The 22,960-nt window shown below is 43.5% G+C and overlaps 1 protein-coding gene across 5 annotated transcripts in view; it reads right to left on the bottom strand.

Annotated features, from left to right (window-relative positions):
• Window positions 1-606: 606 nt before the first annotated feature.
• RAD51 (RAD51 recombinase) overlaps window positions 607-22,960 on the bottom strand; it is a 34,588-nt gene continuing 12,234 nt past the window's right edge. For 3 of the 5 annotated variants that reach the window (XM_001144621.8, XM_016927950.3, XM_054667377.2), the window contains exons 5-10: window positions 20,780-20,871; window positions 11,020-11,114; window positions 3,429-3,542; window positions 2,623-2,752; window positions 2,284-2,405; window positions 607-1,196 (exon numbers count right to left, since the gene is read on the bottom strand). In XM_001144621.8, the coding sequence (XP_001144621.1) occupies window positions 1,073-1,196; window positions 2,284-2,405; window positions 2,623-2,752; window positions 3,429-3,542; window positions 11,020-11,114; window positions 20,780-20,871 (677 nt within the window). In that variant the 3' untranslated portion in view covers window positions 607-1,072. The remainder of the gene's footprint in view (window positions 1,197-2,283; window positions 2,406-2,622; window positions 2,753-3,428; window positions 3,543-11,019; window positions 11,115-20,779; window positions 20,872-22,960) is intronic. The other 2 variants (XM_003314621.7, XM_054667378.2) reach the window with 1 other exon arrangement.

Genomic DNA, 22,960 nt, shown 5'->3' with positions numbered 1-22,960 from the left:
AAACTGATCACCCCTATACAGTGCCAAAAAGATTATGGAAACCCTGTCTTGAAATAGCTTGCACTGCAATAATTGCTATAAACAGCACGTTCACTACTAATAACTACTTTATTAGAAGCCTCACAATCAAATCTGTTTACTTAGCCTCTGAAATGCTTTCTTGTTTGAAACATGGTCTCACTCTGTCACCCTGGCTGGAATGCAGCGGTGCAATCTCGACTCACTGCAACTTCCACCTTCCAGGCTTAAGTGATCCTCCCACCTCAGGCTATCGAGTAGCTGGGACTACAGGCACGTGTAACAGTGTGTCCAGATTAAGTTCTGCATTTTTTGTAGAGATGGGATTTCACCATCTTGGCCAAGCTGGACTTAAAACTCCTGGGCTCAAGCGATCCACCTGCCTCGGCCTCCCAAAGTGCTGGGAGTACAGGCGCAAGACACCACATCTGGCCTGAAATGCTTTAAGACTCTAAAATTATCTTGAGTTAGTCTTAGCAATGAAAGACCAAGCAGGTAGATGGTGAAGGGCTAATGGCCCAGTAGGTTTGGCACAAGACTCCATAACCAAAACCTTACACAAGATCATTCAGACAGACAACTTAAAAACCTGCTTGAGAGTTTTACTGACAGAAAAAAAGAAATCTGTGCAGACCCATTCCCTTTGCTACATAGCTGAGGCATTTTATTTTACCATTAATTTAGAAGTGAGAGAAGGGTCAGGTCTCTCCAGCTTTAGTTCTCTTGGAAACATAAGATTGTCCAGTAGACAGCTTGTTAAACCCAAGTCATTCCTAAGGCACCATGTCAAAGATACTTCATACCCCTCCTCCAAAACCAAAGAAAACACACAGAGATTAATACACTACAGAAGGAATAAACATTTTAGATTAGTCTGTGACTACTGACCTGTCTCCTGTTTACACCATCAGAAAAGCTGATACAATAGCTGTTTTCCCGGAAGCTTTATCCTGGCAGTCACAACAGGAAGAGGCCTGTAGAGAACCCCAGGGAGCAGTGCACTCTCATTAGGCTGCAGCACTTAAGGTTTTTAACAGAGGAAAAACCCAATGATTCAGTCTTTGGCATCTCCCACTCCATCTGCATTAATGGCGAACATAGCTTCAGCTTCAGGAAGACAGGGAGAGTCGTAGATTTTGCAGATTCTGGTTTCCCCTCTTCCTTTCCTCAGATACAATCTGACCCAAAGACACAGACCAAAGCACCAATTTATTATAATTAAACAATTCCGTTCCTGACTTTGTAACAGAGCTGAAAATTTTTTAGACATATATTCTTCCTAGAAGGACCCTGGGAATGTTTCTGTACTCTGTTCCTTAGTGCATTTCCAACCTGGCAGAATCCATTTTTGCCCTGGCCCCTCTCAGTGGATTGTCCATATTGAAACAAACATTAAAAAAAGAAAAATTTAGGCCGGGCACAGTGGCTCACGCCTGTAATCCCAGCACTTTGGGAGGCTGAGTTGGGCAGATCACGAGGTCAGGAGATCGAGACCATCCTGGCTAACACGGTGAAACCCCACCTCTACTAAAAATACAAAAAAATTAGCTAGGCGTGGTGGCGGGTGCCTGTAGTCCCAGCTATTCGGGAGGCTGAGGCAGGAGAATGGTGTGAACCCGGGAGGCGGAGCTTGCAGTGAGCCGAGATCGTGCCACTGCACTCCAGCCCGAGTGACACAGCGAGACTCCATCTCAAAAAAAAAGAAAAGAAAAAATTTTTTTTCAAGACAGTGTCCTGCTCTTTTGCCAGGCTGGAGTGTAGTGGTGTGTGATCATAGCTCAATACAGCCTCGAATTCCTATGCTCAACTGATCCTCCTGCCTCAGTCTCCTGGGTAGCTAAGACTACAGGCACACGCCACCACACCAGCTACTTTTTTTTGTAGAGACAGAGGCCTCACTTTGTTGCCCTTACTAGTGTCGAATTCCTGGCCTCAAACCATCCTCTCACCTTGGCCTCCCAAAGTGTTGGGATTACTAGTGTGAGCCACTGTGCCCAGCCCAAACATTTTTTAAATAACAGGGGAGAGGCATATCAATTATTCATATTCATTCTTCCACACTTGTGGGTTTTTAATTCTTTTATGAACTAAAACATCTATACCAACGAGAGCATGTTAATTAGATTAGCAAGAGTTCCTAAGTGTCTATACTACTGTTGTATAAACAGTAGCTTTAACAGGGCTTAAATGAAAATGTTATATCTTCATGTCTTCACAGTTAACATGACATTCCGAAAAGAAGAACTGATCCCATCAACACCTTACCTGGTTGTTGATGCATGGGCGATGATATTTCCTCCAATAGGTTTTTTGGGATCAGCAGCAAACATCGCTGCTCCATCCACTTGAGCTACCACCTGATTAGTGATTACCACTGCTACACCAAACTGATGGGGAAAGGATAAATGTCAATTTTGTGGCCATAGACACTCCAAAAGCCTTAATGCTGCCACCACTTTCCCCCACAAAGTAACGAATAACTAATGTCTCTCTTCTTCCTAAGAGCTTGATGATCTCAGGCACTGATGTCTTAGCCTCCTAGCAAGGCTCCTGGAATTCACAGCCACTGAAAGTAGGCATTCTCGTCCCTATCCCACAACTTACCTCATCAGCGAGTCGCAGAAGCATCCGCAGAAACCTGGCCAAGTGCATCTGCCTGGCTGAAAGCTCACCTCGACCCGAGTAGTCTGTTCTGTAAAGGGCGGTGGCACTGTCTACAATAAGCAGTGCATACCTACAGGAAACAAGGATTCTCTGAAGCCTATTTCTAGCCTGTGTCAGATTCTGGTCCCTTCCTTACCACCCTAAAATCTCATATTCATAGTTTTTCCTGTATACAGATTTTTTTTTTTTTTTTTTTGAGATGGAGTCTAGCTCTGTCGCCCAGGCTGGAGTGCAGTGGGGCATTCTTGGCTCACTGCAAGCTCTGCCTCCCGGGTTCACTCCATTCTCCTGCTTCAGCCTCCGGAGTAGCTGGGACTACAGGCGCCTGCCACCACACCCAGCTAATTTTTTTGTATTTTTTTAGTAGAGACAGGGATTCACCGTGTTAGCCAGGATGTTCTCGATCTCCTGACCTTGTGATCCACCCGCCTTGGCCTCCCAAAGTGCTGGGATTACAGGCGTGAGCCACCGCGCCCGGCCTGTATATAGATGTTTTATTAAAATATTTGCACAGCACTAACATCTGAGGCACCGTTTAACAAGATTTCCAGCAAGTTCAAGTAGATTATGGTTTCATTTTTAATAGTGACTTGACCTAAACTACAAAGCAAGAGTGTCAACACAGGAATTATACTTAAACCTCCTCATTTCTAATTCAAACTACTATCAATCTGGCCAAATAGCCATTACAAGATTCAGGGAAGGACTCTTAAGAACATATTTGGTGTCTTATACTGAACACATACCTAGATTCTACCATCATGGCTGATGCTTGATAAAGGAGCTGGGTCTGGTGGTCTGTGTTGAACGCTCGAGCATATGCTACATTATCCAGGACATCACTGCCAGAGAGACCATACCTATGAGAGAGGAGAGAACATTTTTAGGCTGCACACAGAACTCAGGCAGATGAGCAATTTGTTTCTGACACTTAAATTACCTGAATAGGTAGGGAAGAAGTGATACTGACAGTAGTTTCAGGACCAAATAATGTATTTCCCTTTCTATTAAGAAGTTCAGGCAAACTATAAGCAGAGAGATGATAGCACCCAACTACTCTGGAGCTCTACCTGGCAAGTCTTCGGGATAAATCAAATCCATTCTTTTTTTTTTTTCTTTGAGACGGAGTCTTGCTCTATCACCCAGGCTGGAGTGCAGTGGTGTGATCTCATTGCAACCTCCACCTCCTGGGTTCACGCGATTCTCCTGCCTCAGCCTCCAAAGTAGCTGGGATTACAGGCGTGCAGCACCATGCATGGCTAATATTTTTATTTTTAGTAGAGACAGGGTTTTACCATATTGATCAGGCTGGTCTTGACCTCCTGACCTCATAATCCGCCCACCTTGGCCTCCCAAAATACTGGGACTACAGGCGTGAGCCACCACGCCTGACCTAAATCAAACCTATTCTTTGAGGGCCAGGTGCAGTGGCTCACGCCTGTAATCCTAGCACTTTGGGATGCCGAGGCAGGTGGATCACCTGATGTCAGGAGTTGGTGACCAGCCTGGTCAACATGGCAAAACCCCATCTCTACTAAAAATACAAAAATTAGCCGGGCGTGGTGGCAGGCACCTGTAATCCCAGCTACTTGGGAGGCTGAGGCAGAAGAATCGCTTGAACCCGGGAGACAGAAGTTGCAGTGAGTCGAGATCATACCATTGCACACCAGACTGGGCGACAGAGTGAGATTCCATCTCAAAAAAAAAAAAAAAAAAAAGAGAATGTTTACATAAAACCCAGTGTGCTATGATTATGTTCTAGGTTCACGATTCTGTCATGAGGATAAACAGATGGCATTAGGATACAGTTACACCTTACGATCCTGACCAAATAAAACAAGAATGAAGAGATATAAGTTTTCTCTATTTAGATCATGAATGTATGGTGAAAAAAAAGATGTAATAGGTGTAAGTACTTTACTGCACAAGTCTTCTAGTTCTGCCTCAAGAAACACTGATATGGCTGGGCGCAGTGGCTCACACCTGTAATCCCAGCAATTTGGGAGGCTGATGTGGGCAGATCACTTGAGATCAGGAGTTTGAGACCAGCCTAGACTACATGGTGAAACACCATCTCTACTAAAAATACAAAATGTAGCCGGGTTGGTTGCAGGCACCTGTAATCCCTGCTTCTCAGCTACTTGGGAGGCTGAGGAGGAGAATCGCTTGAAACCGGGAGGCAGAGGTTGCAGTGAGCCGAGATCGCGCCACTGCACTCCATCCTGGGTGACAGAGCAAGACTCTGTCTCAAAAACAAACAAACGAACAAAAAAATACACTGATATAATCTACTATCAGAAAGGGAGAAAAGGCTGGGCACGGTGGCTCATGCTTGTAATCCCAGCACTTTGGGAGGCTGAGTGGGGAGGATTGCTTGAGCTCAGGAGTTTGAGACCAGCCTGGGCAACATGGCAAAACCCCGTCTCTATTTATAAAATTAAAAAAAAATTAAAAATTAAAAAAGAAAGGGAGATTATCTATTTGCTATAAAAACAGAGAAGGTTTACCAGAATAAAGAGTTATCCTAGCTTTTCTCTCAGCGGCACTCACAAAAAAAACTATGGGAACCTCTGTGCTTAGGCTCCAGAAGCAGGACATGGAATTCCCACAGCTTGGGACAAGTTGGCTGGAAATACCATCCTCTTTTTTTTTTTTTTTTTTTTGAGACGGAGTCTCACTCTGTCGCCCAGGCTGGAGTGCAGTGGCACGATCTCGGCTCACTGCAAGCTCCGCCTCCCAGGTTCACGCCATTCTCCTGCCTCAGCCTCCCGAGTAGCTGGGACTACAGGCACCCGCTACCACGCCTGGCTAATTTTTTTATTTTTAGTAGAGACGGGGTTTCACCATGTTAGCCAGGATGGTCTCGATCTCCTGACCTTGTGATCCACCCGCCTCGGCCTCCCAAAGTGCTGGGATTACAGGCATGAGCCACCGCGCCCGGCCATAGCATCCTCTTTCATAGTGTTTCTTGAACTTCCTTAAAGATAATAACCTGGAACACCCGTTAGAAAACAAATTCCTGGGCAGGCTGTGGTGACTCATGCCTGTAATCTCAGCACCTTGGGAGGCCAAGGCAGGCGGATCACTTGAGGTCAGGAGTTCGAGACTAGCCTTGCCAACAAGGCGAAAACCCGTCTCTACTTAAAAAATACAAAAATTAGATGGGTGTGGTGGTGCACGCCTGTAATCCCAGGTACTTGGGAGGCTGAGGCAGGAGAATCGCTTGAACCCGAGAGGCGGAGGTTGCAGTGAGCCAATATCACACCACTGTACTCCAGCCTGGCAGACAAGAGTGAAACTCCATCTCAAAAAAAAAAAAATTCCTGGGCCTAACCTAGACTCAATGAATTACAATTATCAGGGAAGAGCCTGGTAATTTGTATATTTAACAAATACCTCAGGTTATTCTTAACATATAAGTTTGAAAAACTAAGCTCATCTCAAAGGAGTTCTGTCATTCTTTCACAGTACTTCAGACTTTCAAGAAAGGCTAGCAATTGTGGTCATGGTTTTCAAACTTTAGCAAGCATCAGATTACCTGGAGAGCTTGCATTTTTTTTGTTGTTTTGTTTGTTTTTTTGAGATGGAGTCTCACTCTCTCGCCCAGTCTGGAGTACAGTGGCACGATCTTGGCTCACTGCAACCTCCGCCTCCTGGGTTCAAGTGATTCTCCTGCCTCAGCCTCCCAAGTAGCTGGGATTACAGGTGCCCGCTAACATGCCCAGCTAGTTTTTGTATTTTTAGTAGAGCAGGGTTTCACCATGTTGCCAGGCTGGTCTCAAACTCCTGACCTTAGGTGATCCACTCCCTTGGCCTCCCAAAGTGTTGGGATTATAGGCGTGAGCCACCGTGCCTGGCCCTAGAGAGCTTGTTAAAACAGGTTGCTAGCCCGAGTATCTGATTGTTTCTGATTCAGTAGATCTGAAGTCCCATCAGACAATTTGCATTTCTAACAAGTTCTCAAGTAATGGTAATGCTGCTGTTCTGGGGACCATGTTCTGGGAACCCCAGAGCTACAGTAACATGAATGTGGGCTAATATTCTTCAACAGGGCACGGCAAAAATTAATCAGTAAGGGCTCTTTTGTTGTGAATGAAAGAGGGCTATTTTTATTAGCTTAAGGAGGCCTTGTGACATTCTCAGAAATATAATTCAATTATAAAATTTTTTCTTGATAAAGAGACCTGATTAAAACAAATTAATGAAATTTCTATGTAAACATATTTTTCAGCGAGGCACAGTCACTTATGCCTGCCTGTAATCTCAGCACTTTGGGAGGCCGAGGAGGGAGAATCACTCTAGGCCAAGAGTTTGAGACCAGCCTGGGCAACACAGCGAGACCTCATCTCTACAAAAATAAGAAATAGGCCAGGCACGGTGGCTCACGCCTATAATCCCAGCACTTTGGGAGGCCGAGGCGGGCGGATCACAAGGTCAGGAGATCGAGACAATCCTGGCTAATACAGTGAAACTTCGTCTCTACTAAAAAATACAAAAAAATTAGCCGGGTGTGGTGGTGGAAGCCTGTAGTCCCAGCTACTTGGGAGGTTGAGGCAGGAGAATGGCGTGAACCCGGGAGGTGGAGCTTGCGTGAGCCAAGATCGCGCCACAGCACTCCAGCCTGGGCGACAGAGCGAGACTCTGTCTCAAAAAAAAAAAAAAAAAAAAAAAAGAAATAAAAAAATTAGCTGGGCTTGGTGGTGTGTGCCTGTAATCCCAGCTACACTGAGGAGGGGGGACTGCTTGAGCCCTGGAGTTAGAAGCTGCAGTGAGCTATGATTGCACCATTGCATTCTAGTGGGGGCAGAGTGAGACCCGTCTCTAAAAAAACAAACAAAAAAAAATTTTTTGTCAGCAAAATATTCATTAACAAATCCTGAATGCATTGCTCTACTGCTTGGGCATCCAGTAGGTGACCAAATCAAAGTTCTTGTCCTCATAGCCTATATTCTACTAGGTCATCTATCCTATCTGAATACTTATTTATGTTACAAGAGAATGTTTTAGTGACTCTGTCCAAAAGCTAATCCTTAAACTACTAAAACAGTATACTTAAAAGTATGAATGCTGTACAGGATTGCCAAAACAATTTTGAGAGGGAAGACACAAGTATATACATCCTCAGAAAACTAAGATCAGACTGCAAAAGAGTCATTCCTTTTCCTTCATAGGAATTTTGTAGGCAGAGACAAAAAGCTGCAATTACCATTCCAACCTAATTTTATGCTTCGGTGGTATACATTCAATAGGTTGCAGTTCTCAAATTATAAGCTGGGAAAGATAATTCGATTATAAAACGAGAGAGAATATTCTCCTCATTTAGGCAGGTTCCAACTTGAGTCTGACATCTCAGCAGACAAATTGTTTTATCACTGGGTTTCCATAAAATGTGTGGCAGGGACTAAATTACCACATTTGACCCTAGACAAAGGAAAAGAAGTAAAACAATTTTGAGGATGTATTTAAAAACTTTATTTGATATAGAAACTTACAAACTCTTCACGAGCTTTACTCAGGTATAATTAACATACCTCAAAAATGACCTGCTGTAAGTATAAAATTCATTGAGAGCTTTAGTGAATTTGCAGAGTTGTATAACCATGAACACAATCCAATTTTAGAACATTTTCATCACCCCTAAAAAATCTCTCAACTTCATTCACAGTTATTCCTCATTCCTATCGCCACTAACCACAATTCTTCTATCCCTTAGATTATCCCCTACTGGAAATTTCATATAAATGGAATCATACATTATGTGGTCTTTTGTGTTTAACTTCTATCATTTAGCATATTTGAAACCTCATCCATGTTGTTAACACGTATCAGTACTTAAGTTCTTTTTTATTGCTGAAGAGTATCCCATTGTACGGAGAAAACAAATTTTGTTTATTCATTTACCAGCTGATGGACATTTTGGGCTATTATAATGATACTATAAACATTATCATACAAGTCTTTGTATAGACATGTTTTTATTTCTCTTGGGGTATATAACTAGAGTGAAATTGCTGCATCATATGGTAAATTTATATTTAACTTTTTAAGAAGCCACCTATTTTGCAAAGAGACCACCATTGTATATTTTCACCAGCAGTATATGAGGGTTCCAGTTTCTCTACATCCTCCCAGTATTTGTTACCATCTTTTTTATTATAGCCTTCATAGTGGGTGTGAAGTGGTAGCTCACCATGGTTTCAATTTGCATTTTCCTGATGACTAATGATGTTGAGCATCTTTTTATGTGCTCATCAACCATTTGTATATCCTCTTTGGAGAGATGTCTATTCAAATCCTTTGCCCATTTAAACAACTGAGTTATCTTTTTATTGTTGGGTTATAATAGTTCTTCATATATTCTGGATACTAGACATTTATCAGATACGTGATTTGCAAATATTTTCTCACATTCTTTGGGTTATCTTTTCACTTGCTTCATAGTGTCCTTTGAAGCACAAAAGTTTTTAATTTTGATGAAGTGAAAACTAACTCTATTATCAATTTATTCTTTCATGGGCTGTGTGTTTGGTGTTGTAGCTAATAAATCTTTGCCTACCCCAAGGTCACTAAGATTTTCTCCCATGTTCTCTCTGAAAAATTATAGTTAGGCTCTTATTTAGGACTATCACCCTTCTAAAAACAGTACAGTAAAACGTACACATATAACATTAAATTGAGCATTTTAGCTATTTTAAAGTATACAGTTCAGGTACATTAAGGACATTGCTGAATGTAAATAGTGAAAGTGGGCATCCTTGCCTTGTTACTGACTTTAGGGGGAAAAGCATTCAGAATTTCACAGTGTAGTGTAGTCAGTGGCTGGAGTCAGAATTTCACCATTAAGGCCGGGTGCAGTGGCTCACACCTGTAATCCCAGCACTTTTGGGAGGCCAAGGCAGGCAGATCACTTGAGGTCAGAAGTTTGAGACCAGCCTGGCCAACATGGAGAAACCCTGTCTCTTCTAAAAATACAAAAATTAGCCAGGCTAATTTTTGGCTGAGGCAGGAGAGTCACTTGAACCCAAGAGGTGGAAGTTGCAGTGAGCCGAAATAGCACCACTGCATTCCAGCCTGGGTAACAGAGCACCATTTAGTATGATGCTACCTGTAGGTTTTTCACAGATGCCCTTTAGCAGGGCCTCTGATACATGTTATATTCATTATTGAGAGTGAGATATTGAAGCCTATATCCATTAATGAAAATGAAAAACTGGTCCCTTACTATTATTGATGAGTTGTCTATTTTCCCCTTTAATTCAGTTTTTGTTTCATGTTATTTTGGGGCTTTGTTGTTAGGTGTGTGTGTATCTTTACAACTGTTATATCTTCCTGACAAACTGACCTTTTAATTATAAAATGTTCCTCTTTGTATATAATGTGTTTGTCTTTTTTTTTTTTTTTGAGACGGATTCTTGCTCTGTCGCCCAGGCTGGAGTGCAGTGGCGCGATCTCGGCTCACTGCAAGCTCCGCCTCCCGGGTTCAGGCCATTCTCCTGCCTCAGCCTCCCGAGTAGCTGGGACTACAGGCACCCGCCAACACACCCGGCTAACTTTTTGTATTTTTAGTAGAGACAAGGTTTCACTGTGTTAGCCAGGATGGTTTCGATCTCCTGACCTCGTGATCCACCCGCTTCAGCCTCCCAAAGTGTTGGGATTACAGGCGTGAGCCACAGCGCCCAGCCAATGTGTCTGTCTTAAAGTGTACTTTGTCTGATATTAGTATAGCCATGCAGTGTCTCTTATGGTTACTATTTGCATGCAATATCTTTCTCCATTCTTTTACTTTCTAAAGGGTTTCTCTGGAAGAAAACATATAGTTGGATTTTTTTTTTTTTAATTCAGTCTGACAGCAACTCTAAAGAATGCCTTTTTCTGGCCGGGTGCGGTGGCTCACACCTGTAATCCCAGCACTTTGGGAAGTCAAGGCAGGTGGATCACCTGAGGTCAGGAGTCTGAGACCAGCCTGGCCAATATGGTGAAACCCCATCCCTACTAAAAATACAAAAAATTAGCTGGGTGTGGTGGTGTGCGCCTGTAATCCCAGCTACTAGGAAGGCTGAGGTGGGAGAGTTGCTTGAACCCGGGAGGCAGAGGTTGCAGTGACCTGAGATCACGCCACTGCACTCTAGCCTGGGTGACAAGAGCGAGACTCCATCTGAAGAAAAAAAAAAAAAAAAAAGAATGCCTTTTTCTACTAAGGAAGTCATTCTTTTGAACCACACATACAACTTTGGGACGTGGGGTTATAGAAGAGACATTCTTCGGCCAAACTAACCCTGGCAATCACTACATTGATAAGTGTAGCCATAGTCTCTCATATCTAAACCAGTAACCTACCTCTCAGCCACTGCCAGCAGCCGTTCTGGCCTAAAGGTACCCTCGGTGTCAATGTACATGGCCTTTCCTTCACCTCCACCCCGGTCAATGGGAAGCTATAGAGAACAAAAACAACAGTAGAAATGAACATTGTATTTCTGATACAGCTGACCAAGCTCCTCATGACATCTTTATAATTCCTCCAAAGCAAAGGGAAAAAAACATTTAAAAATGACAGTGGTAGGAAGGAGGCATTCCCTTCTGATATTAATAGAAATACAGCTAGAAAAATATGTAAAGCTGATTATGTCTCAGTACATACAGCTAGTCCTGTCAGAACTGGACTGCTTAGAAATATAGCCCAAAGTAGGTAATAAAATTCTTTTCTTCTTCTTTTTTTTCTTGCGATAGTCTCACTCTGTTGCCCAGGCTGGAGTGCAGTGGCATTATCTCGGTTCACTGCAACCTCCACCTCCTAGGTTCAAGCAACTCTCCTGCCTCAGCCTCCTGAGTTGTTGAGATTAAAGGTGCATGCCACCACGCCCAGCTAATTTTTGTATTTTTAGTAGAAACAGAGTTTCACCAAGTTGGCTAGGCTGGTCTTGAACTCCTGACCTCAGGTGATCTGCCTGCCTTGGCCTCCCAAAGTGTTGGGATTATAGGCACGAGCCACTGCACCTGGCCTTTTTTTGTTTTGGAGACAGGGTCTCACTCTGCCGCCCAGGCTGGAGTGCAGTGGTGCAATCTTGGCTCACTGCAACCTCTGCCTTCCAGGCTCTGGAGATCCTCCCATCTCACCTCCCAAATAGCTGAGACCATGGGTGTGCACCACCACACCCGATTAAATTTTTTTGTACATAGGGTTTTGCCACATTGCCCAGGCTGGTCTTGAACTCCTGGACTCAAGTGATCTGCCCGCCTCGGCCTCTTAAAGTGCTGGGATTACAGGCGTGAGCCACCACACCTGGCCAGTAATAAAATTCTAGAACTGCATACCAACACAAGACTGATCAATTCAAAAGTACAGAAACTTGGAAGACCATTTACCTTAGTTTTAATCAATAATGGGCCATGATCCAAAGCCCAGTTAATTTTAGCATGTCTATATCAAACTTATACTTCACTTTATTGAGCAGTTCATTCTTTAGGGGTACTAAAGGGACTAGTCAATGCCCTCGGAGTGTCTATAGCAAATTTCGAGTGTGAGCAAGAAAGAAGAAAAAAACATATTTACTCCAATAGTATAAACAAGATGTTTAAAATGAACAATTGGAGAAAACAGAAAAATAAGTAGAAAGAATTTTAAAGAGAAAACAAAAAGGAAAGAAAAGAGAAGTAAATGAAATGCCATGAAAACTGTCTTATGAGCCACTCAAGGAAATCTCTGCTTTAGACTACCCATTCCATACCAGATACCTTTGAATTTTTCTATAAAGTTTAAGTGAATGACGCTAAAGGGTAATTTCTACTCTAGAAATCTACTTTGGAGTCATAATTCCCATTTAAATTATGAGGAAAATCCTTTAGAACATTTTATGTTAAAGGCCTAGGAGAACCAAATTTTTTCTTTCTTTTTTTTCTGAGATGGAGTTTCGCTCTTGTTGCCCAGGCTGGACATGATCTTGCCTCACCACAACCTCTGCCTCCCGGGTTCAAGGGATTCTCCTCCCTCAGCCTCCCAAGTAGCTGGGATTTCAGGCATGCATCACCACGCCCGGCTAATTTTGCATTTTTTAGTAAAGATGGGGTTTCTCCACGTTGGTCAGGCTGGTCTTGAACTCCTGACCTAAGGTGATTCACCCACCCTGGCCTCCCAAAGTGCTGGGAGGCATGAGCCACTGCACCCAGCCCAAACTTTCTTTCTTATCTTTGAGAATTTTTTTTTGAAATTACAAAACAACTATATGCTTATATTAAAAATCCAAACAATATAAAAGTAGAGGGCCAGAGGCCAGGCGCAGTGGCTAACGCCTGTAATCCCAGCACTTTGGGAGGCCGAGGCGGGTGGATCACCTGAGGTCAGGAGACCGAGACCATCCTGGCTAACATGGTAAAACCTTGTCTCTACTAAAAATACAAAAAATTAGCCGGGCGTGGTGGCAGCCACCTGTAGTCCCAACTACTTGGGAGGCTGAGGCAGGAGAATGGCGTGAACCCGGGAGGCAGAGCTTGCAGTGAGCCCAGATCGTGCCACTACACTCCAGCCTGGGTGACAGAGCGAGATTCCATCTCAAAAAAAAAAAAAAAAAAGTAGAGAGGCCAGGCGTGGGGGCTCACACCTGTAATCCCAGCGAGTGGATCACCTGAGGTCAGGAGTTCGAGACCAGCCTGGCCAAAATGGTGAAACCCTGTCTCTACTAAAAATACAAAAATTAGTGGGGCGTGGTGGTGCACACCTGTAATCCCAGCTACTCGGGAGGCTGGGGCACAAGAATCACTTGAACCTGGGAGGCGGAGGGTGCAGTGAGCGATATCATGCCACTGCACTCCAGCTTGGGTAACAGAGTGAGACTTTGTCTAAAAAAAAAAAAAAGAGGAAGTGGCGGAGTAAAAACTGAAAGCTCTTCACCACTCTCCATCTCCCAGAAATAATTTCCCAGATTATTTTCTATGCATTTTCATATACTTCTTTAAGTGGTTCTTCCACTTACTATGTGACTGAGAATATTGTTTCCTTTTCTGTAAAATGTAAATAAAACCGACCTTATGGGATTGTTTTAAAAACTAAATAAAATAATTCATGTAAAGCGTTTAGCACAGTACACTCTGAAGACATGATTTTCCCAACCTTTAGGGCACTGACTTTAGTGTATACAGTTACGGAAGGCTTTGTTAATTTGGAAGGGAAAAATTACATTACTATTTGGCAGATAAAATCTCTCACATCATGGGAATCCATGGAAGGAGCAAAGGACACATATACAACAAAAGAGGGTCATGCCTAAAGAAAGACTTGGAACCAGTGGCCAAGAGGACAGAGAGCAGAATCTGCCTCAGTTTCTTGGAGAGGAGGAAATATTAACACTCTGGGGACTAAGTCCCCAGGAAGTAAGATAAATGAAGTTCTCCTTTCTCCTACCTCCAGGTAATATTAAGTGCTAACATGACAGGGGATTCTTTTCCAATTGAATAGACTTCCTTGGCAAAGGAAAGGCCACAGATGATTGGGAATAGGTAGGGAGACTGACAACAGGATAGTGGACAAGCTCCCAGGGTAAGATCATGGGGATGGATTGCATGCTCTGTTCTCCAGCTTATTTGGCCCTTTCCACCTTGCCCTCCCAGTGCCATCATAGCCATCTTCTGTTACTGGATTGGGATACCATCAGGTTAGCTCTTCTTAATAACTGCTTAGGACCATAATTTAACACTTCTCATTTTATAGTGATGCAGTATGTTTCTAACTTTTACCATTTTAATGATGCTTTGGTATAAATTATTTGTACATTTATCTTTGCATATATGTGAAATGTTCTGTAAGACAAATTTTCTGTCAAAGGGTATGTGATTTTTTTGTTTTGTGGTTTTTTGGTTTTTGGTTTTTTTTTGAGACAGAATCTTACTCTGTTGCCCAGGCTGGAGTGCAGTGGCACGATCTCGGCTCACTGCAACCTCCACTTCCCAGGTTCAAGCAATTCTCTGCCTCAGCCTCCCAAGTAGCTGGGATTACAGGCGCCCACCCACACGCCTGGCTAATTTTTGTATTTTTAGTAGAGACGGGGTTGCACCATCTTGGCCAGGCTGTTCTTGAACTCCTGACCTTGTGATCCATCCGCCTCAGCCTCCCAAAGTGCTGGGATTACAGGCGTAAGCCACCATGCCCGCCTGGGCATGTGCTTTTAAAATTGGTACTTATGTTAAATTGTCTTCTCAGAACTGTTTTTATTTTTTAATTGAAATGGGATCTCGCCATATTCCCCAGTTTTGTCTGGAACTCCTGGGTTCAAGCAATCCTCCGGCCTCAGCCTCCCAAAGTGCTGGAATTACAAGCATGAGCCACCATGCCCGGCCCAGAATTTTAAAACTACTGCAGTACTTTGAACAAGCATGGGCTAATTCATTTTGTAACCTAACTGTAGCTCTCAACTTTATGACTTTTCTATTAGAGAGAGATCTAACATATAATGGGGTTTTACTTCATTAAATTGAGAAAACAAATGAGAGTAGATAATATTTAGATTTAAGTAATAATCTAACATCCTCTCTATATCCCTGGTTCCAGCTCTTAGGCTGATGAAATGTAATCTTTTCTATTATTAATTAATTAGCTTTCTTTTTCTTTAAAAAAAAGTCAACGATCTATATAGTTGTTCAGCCATCTGTAAATGTTATTTTAACAGGCTATGTTTACTTGAGAATTTTGCTTTAGTTTATTGTTGACAGACATTATCTGACTACTTAAACATTCTCAGATTAGGATTCTATTTGTACAACTTCGGAGCGTCAGCATGCTATGCTGAGTTGCCATGGCAACTACAGATATTATGTACTGTAGTCTAAATACTTATTCTACATAAGTCCCTGTCAAAACATGGGAAAACATTTCTATTTAAAAAGGTCACATATCATGTCAAATGACGGATGTAAGAGTGACATTTTAAACAGCCCTAATTCCCTTTAGCTATCAAATTTCTAATGGAGCTCACGCAATAGCTATAGCTTCTATAACTTACTCTTCCTCTTCTCAATGTTTCCTCCCTTATTATCATAAAAGGTCTCCTAAGCATCCTCCTCCACCCCTCCCCCTCAGCTCTTTCTTCCTAATGATTATGAGGATCTGGGTGCAGAGGCATTCACCTGTAATCCCAGCTATGTGGGAGGCTGAGGTTGGAGGATTGCTTGCGCTCAGGAGTTCAAGAACAGCCGGGGCAACATAGTGAGACCCAATCTTAAAAAAAAAAAAGAAAAGAAAAGAAAAAGAATTTATTTCTGAGGAGAGTTAACAATGGATTAGGTCTACTCGATACTGACATGCTAGCTTGGCTGTCTCATAAGACATATGGTAGCCAGCCAGGCGCGGTGGCTCACACCTGTAATCCCAGCATTTTGAGAGACCAAGGTGGGCGGATCACAAGGTCAGGAGATCGAGACCATCCTGGCTAATACGGTGAAACCCCGTCTCTACTAAAAATACAAAAAATTAGCCAGGCGTGGTGGCGGGCGCCTGTAGTCCCAGCTACTCGGGAGGCTGAGGCAGGAAAATGGTGTGAACCCAGGAGGCGGAGCTTGCAGTGAGCAGAGATGGCACCACTGCACTCCAGCCCGGGCGACAGAATGAGACTCCGCCTCAAAAAAAAAAAAAAAAGGGTAACATTTTGGTCTGCAAACAAAATATCAGTGGAGCAATAAAGAAACAATTAAAATGACAACAAAAAGCCGGACATGGTGGCTCACACCTGTAATCCCAGCACTTTGGGAGGCTGAGGCGGGTGGATCACCTGAGGTCAGGAGTTCAAGACCAGCCTGGCCAACATAGCGAGACCTTGTCTCTAGTAAAAATACAAAAAATTAGCTGTGTGTGGTGGCAGGCACCTGTAATCCCAGTTTGGGAGGCTGAGGCTGGAGAACTGCTTGAACCCAGGAGGTGGAGGTTGCAGTGAGCCAAGATTGCACCACTGCACTCCTGCCTAGGCAACAGAGACTCCGTCTCAAATAAAAAAAAAAAAAAAAAAAGGAAAATAAGAAAAATGGGAGGCTATCAAGCTAGGTTACTTGATGTTAAATTTAAATAAACTTGGGCCAGGCACGGTGGCTCACGCCTGTAATCCCAGCACTTTGGGAGGCCAAGGCGGGCAGATTAACTTGAGGTCAGGAGTTTGAGACCAGCCTGGCCAACATGGTGAAACCTCGTCTCTACTAAAAATACAAAAATTAGCTGGACGTGGTGGCCATCATGCCTGTAATCCCAGCTATTCGGGAGGCTGAGGCAGGAGAATGGCTTGAACCTGGGAGGCAGAGGTTGCAGCAAGCCAAGATCACACCACTGCACTCCAGCCTGGGCAACAGAGCAAGACTCTTTCTCAAAAAAAAAAAAAAAAAAAAAGAAAAGAAAAAAAAACTCAACAGAGTTGAGTCCCGAGGATAGAAAAACACTAGGAAGCCTCTTCTGTAACACTGTAACACTGATATAAGGCAGATTTTGTTTCAGTTGTTTTGATCTCCAACAGTAAGTTGTGTCCATGGCAGAAGTGGGTATAATCTATCTAGATTAAAATAATGCCATGTTCTTCAAAATAACTAAAATTATAATAAAGCTTCAAAAGATTATAACAGAAGAGTTGGTCCATGGGCATGGGCCAGGTTCAAGGATACTTTGTGGACTGGCCACTCATGCAGCACATCCTTAAAGCCAGAGAACATTAAGACTCACTTAGACAAGGAAAAACGGCTCCCCATTACACTGCCTGAAGTTGCAGAAAAGATGAAAGTTTGTTAGCTTTCTCTTCTATATCCTACTCCCTCCCTTTCTCATGGATCTTTCATTTCCAGATTCCATTTTTACTTCTCTGTGTGACTTAGTTCCACATCTCTCAATACAGCTAGAAATTTTCACTCGGGGTTTGTCACCTCAAACCTGTCATCTCTAAACCTGTACTCATGTTTCCAACAAAACTGTCTTCCCCTCTCAAACACTTTTTAGGTTTACTAAGTTACTGTAATACATTGTTGGGCTGAGGTGTATTTTTTATTGTCAGTCATCAAGCGCTGCCCTTTACAACATCTTTTCCCTACGTCTCTTTATTGTCACTATCTTAGTTTCCTGACCAGCTAATGCTTACTCTTCACAAAATCAAGTTTAAACTTCTTAACCTTCTGAAATAGGATCTTAATTTTTTTTTTTGAGACGGAGACAAAATCTTGCTCTGTTGCCCAGGCTGGAGAGCAGTGGTACAATCTTGGCTCATGGCAACCTTGGCCTCCTGGGTTCAAGCGATTCTCCCGCCTCCACCTCCCAAGTAGCTGCCACTACAGGCACAGCCCACCACGTCTGGCTAATTTTTATATTATTTGTAGAGATAGGGTCTTGCCATGTTGCCCAGGCTGGTCTCAAACTCCTGAGCTCAAGCGATCCACCCACCGTGGCCTCCCAAAGTGCTGGGATTACAGGTGTGAGCTATCATGCCCAGTTTGATGTATCTTTTTAAGGGTCATCTCCTACAACTTTTCTACACAAACTCTAAACCAGTTAAATGACCTTGCTTATTTATTGTCTTTTCCTTCTAACTTATGCCTTCCCATCCTCTGTTCATCCCATTCTATACAGTTAAATGCTTTTAATTTCCTTCCTTCCCAAATTTAGCATTCTTCAGAAGTCTGGTCCAAAATCTTTTCTCCATAAAGTATTCCATGATCACTCTAGGGTGAAATTACCCCTTTCTATTCCTTAAACAGCTAACCCATTTCCTCTATGACATTCATTTTATATATCAGGCATGTTTTTGGACATCTATTATCTCCACTCATTCAAGTATTTATTGTTTACTGAGAGCCAAACACTGCCTTAGGCACTAGCAATACAGCAGAAAACATGCAGTGCCACGATCCCAGTCACTGGCGCCTTGACCTCTTGGGCTCAAGAGATTCTACCACCTCAGCCTCCTGAGTAGCTAGGACCACAGGTACACATCATCATGCTGGGCTAATATTTTTTAATTGTTTGTTTTTGTTTGTTTTTAGAAATGGCATCTCAGAAACAGGGTCTCACTATGTTGCCCAGGCTGGTCTCAAATTCCTGGTCTCAAGCAATCCTCCCACTTTGGCTTCCCAAAGTACTGGGATTACAGGCATGAACCACCATGCTGGCCTCTTATGAAGTTTTAAGAACATCATCTCTGAAGTCTGGTTTGAGTCCAGTATTTGCTACTTAAATACAATGTATTGGGCAATTATTTAACCCACTGTGTCTATTTCCAAATCTTCCCACCAATAGGAGCATAAGTAAAGGAAAAAGAAACTGAAGGGGTCCAGGGAAGGTTTTTTCCTAATGGAGGAGACACTAGACATATTTGTATACTGATGAGGATAATCTCATAGAGAGGTACAAGACAAAATGGAAGGAGTAGAGTCCTTGAGAAGGTGGCAGGAGATGGTAACCAAATCATATTGATAGAATGGGCCTTTGAGAAGAAAAGGGACACTTTCTCAATTGTAACCTGAGATAAGAAAAGATGGGCACAGATGTAGATTTGATGCAAAGAGCAGGTTAGGTTTTTGGCTAAGAATGAGAGTTGAAGAGGAGCATAAAGTTCTGATAACAGAAGACGAAGTATGAGATATGAGATGCCTGTCTAACTCAGTGGGAAAGTACACCTAAATGGAGAAAGTAGACTTGCCAAGAAGTTTTGAATGTTAATCTAAAGTTTTGTCATCTTGAATTTTTTTCCTTTTTTCATTCTTTTTTTTTGAGACAGAGTCTCGCTTCTTTGACCAGGCTGGAATGCAATGGTGCGATCTCAGCTCCCTGCAACCTCTGCCCCCCGGGTTCAAGCGATTCTCCTGCCTCAGTCTCCCAAGTAACTGGGATTACAGGCACGTGCCAACACGCCCAGCTAATTTTTGTATTTTTAGTAGAGACAGGGTTTCACCATGTTGGCCAGGCTGGTCTTGAACTCCTGATCTTTTTTTTTCTTCTTCCTTTTTTTTTTTTTTTTTTTTTTGAGACAGAGTCTCGCTCTGTCGCCCAGGCTGGAGTGCAGTGGTGCAGTCTCGGCTCACTGCAAGCTGCGCCTCCCGGGTTCACGCCATTCTCCTGCCTCAGCCTCCCAAGTAGCTGGGACTACAGGCAGCCGCCACCACGCCCAACTAATTTTTTGTATTTTTAGTAGAGATGGGGTTTCACTGTGTTAGCCAGGATGGTCTCAATCTCCTGACCTTGTGATCCGCCCACCTCGGCCTCCCAAAGTGCTGGGATTACAGGCGTGAGTCACCGCGCCCAGCCGAACTCTTGATCTCAAGTGATCCGCCCGCCTCGGCCTCCCAAAGTACTGGGATTACAGGCGTGAGCCACCGTGCCTGGCCTGTCATCTTGAATTTAAAGTGAAGTCAGTCAGCTGTATGATACGATTTTTCTCCAGTATAATCAGCTATTTGGGTACAGACACTGAGAAGATAGATGAGTTTCATCTAAGGTTGGCATCTCTTCAAGTGGGTATGTAAACTGAGGCTATCTGCAAGAGAATTACTTTAATGATGAATCATAAAATCTAGACTAATGAAGAAGATGGAGGGCTGGGCGCAGTGGCTTACGCCTATAATTCCAGCACTTGGGAGGCCAAGGTGGGTGGATCACTTGAGATCAGGAGTTCAAGAGGAGCCTGGCCAACATGGTGAAACCCCCTCTCTACTAAAAACACAAAAATTAGCCAGGCATGCTGGTGGGCACCTGTAATCCCAGGTACTCGGGAGGTTGATGAAGGAGAATCACTTGAACCAGAGAGGAGGTTGCAGTGAGCTGAGATCACACCACTGTACTTCAGCCTGGGCGACACAGCGAGATTCTGCCTCAAAAAAAAAAAAAAAAAAAAAAGTAGCAAGTAAAGCCAGGAAAAGGCCTGGTAGGAAAAGTATTTGAAATTAACGTATCTGATAGGAGATCAATGATTTGGAAGTTTCTATGACATGGAAGGATTTTGAAGTAGGAGTCTATCTTCTAACTATTAACAGCTATAAGATTCTTGAGGACAGAGAAAGTACCTTTTATGGCCATCCTAACAGATGCTTGCAAATAGCAGGAATGAAGTAATGCTTGCTTATTTGATTAGCTATAGCCCCAACAGCTCACCTGGCAGGTGACAGCTAGCGTATGACAGATCTGGGTCTTCCCAGTTCGGAATTCTCCAAACATTTCTGTGATAGATCCAGTCTCAATTCCACCTAAAAAAGTGATAAGAAATAACTCTTAGCATAATACAAACATGTAGAAACTGTAGTCATAGAAATGTTCTTGGAGCTCATCAGAAAGATGTTTATGTAAGTTAAAAATTCAATTTCCAACAAGCGATAATTTTTCACAAATGTATTTTGAGGCTAGCCGTGGTGGCTCATGCCTGTAATCCCAGCATTTTAGGAAGCTTAGGTGGGTGGATTGCTTGAGTTCAGGAGTTCGAGACCAGCCTGGGCAACATGGTGAAGCCCTGTCTCTACAAAAATTAGCCGGGCATGGTGGCGGATGCCTGTAGTACCAGCTACTCAGGAGCTAAGGTGAGAGGATCACTTGAGCCTGGGAGGCAGAAGTTGCAGTGAGCCAAAATCGTGCCACTGCACTCTAGCCTGGGTGACACAGTGAGACCCTGTTTCAAAACAAACAAACAAATAAACCAAAAGTATTTTGAAATAATTAGATTTATAGATAGCTGCAAATAAGGCCAGGTGCGGTGGCTCACACCTGTAATCCCAGCACTTTAGGGAGCCGAGGCGGGCTGATTACCTGAGGTCAGGAGCTCGAGACCAGCCTGGCCAACATGGTGAAACCTCATGTCTACTAAAAATACAAAAATTAGCTGGAACTGGTGATGGGCGACTGTAATCCCAGCTACTAGCAGGCTGAAGCAGGAGAATCACTTGAACCTGGGAGGCAGAGGCTGCAGCGAGCCGAGATCACACCACTGCACTCCAGCCTGGGTGACAAAGTGAGACTCCTCAAAAAAAAAAAAAAGCTGGGCACAATATGGTGAAACCCTGTCTCTACTAAAAATACAAAAATTAGCTGGGCATGGTGGTGCATGCCTGTAGTCCCAGCTACTCGGGAGGCGGAGGCAGAAGAATCGCTTGAACCTGGGGGCAGAAGTGGCAGTGAGCCAAGATCATGCCACTGCACTCCAGCCGGGGCGACAGAGCAAGACCCCATCTCAAAAAAAAAAAAAAAAAAAAAAAAAAAAGCTGGGCACAGTGGCTCACGCCTGTAATCCCAGCACTTTGGGAGGCCGAGGTGGATGGATCAGGAGGTCAGGACTTTGAGACCAGCCTGGCCAAGACGGTGAAATCCCGTCTCTACTAAAAATACAAAAATTAGCCAGGCACGGTGGCGGGTGCCTGTCATTGCAGCTATTCAGGAGACTGAGGCAGGAGAACTGCTCAAACCTGGGAGTCAGTGGTTGCAGTGAGCCGAGATTGTGCCACTGCATTCTAGCCTGGGCAACAGAGCAAGACTCTGTCTTTAAAAAACAAACAAACCAACAACAACAAAAAAAAATACGAAGTTTCTATGCACCTAGCCTTCTTCAGTGTTAACCTCTTGCATAATGATAGTATAGCACTGATATTAGAAAACTGACATTGGGGGCCAGGCATGATGGCTCACGCCTGTAAGCCCAGCACTCTGGGAGGCTGAGGCGGGTAGATCATCTGAGGTCAGGAGTTCGAGACCAACCTAGCCAACATGGTGAAACCTCATCTCTACTAAAAATACAAAAATTAGCTGGGCATGGTGGCACTTGCCTGTAGTCCTAGCTACTTGGGAGGCTGAGGCAGGAGAATCACTTGAACCCAGGAGGCGGAGGTTGCAGTGAGCTGAGATTATGCCGCTGCACTCCAGCCTGGGTAACAGAGTGAGACTCTGTCTCAAAAAAAAGGGAAAGAAAACTGACATTGGGCCAGGCAAGGTGGCTCAAGCCTATAATCCCAGCACTTTGGGAGGCTGAGGCAGGAGGATGGCTTGAGCTCAGGATTTTGAGACCAGCCTGGGCAACATAATGAGTGATGCCCTGACTCAAAAAAAAAAAAAAAAAAAAAAAAAATTAGCCAGGTGGTAAATGATCATAGTCCTAGCTTGGGGAGACTGAGGCTAGAAGATCACTTGAGCCCAGGAAGCAGAGGTTGCAGTGAGCTGAGACCATGCCACTGCACTCCAGCCTGGGTGACAGAGTGAGACCCTGTCTTGAAAAATAAATAATAAGGTCAAAAGCTTTATAGTTTTCCCTGAAGTCCTGAAGATTAGTGTGTACACAATGAGTAGTATTCAAAC

Source organism: Pan troglodytes, chromosome 16 (genome assembly GCF_028858775.2).
Source record: "Pan troglodytes isolate AG18354 chromosome 16, NHGRI_mPanTro3-v2.0_pri, whole genome shotgun sequence".
NCBI classification, from domain to species: domain Eukaryota; kingdom Metazoa; phylum Chordata; class Mammalia; order Primates; family Hominidae; genus Pan; species Pan troglodytes.
The sequence above is the reverse complement of the archived record's forward strand: the minus strand, read 5'-3'. Positions and strand labels throughout refer to the sequence as shown.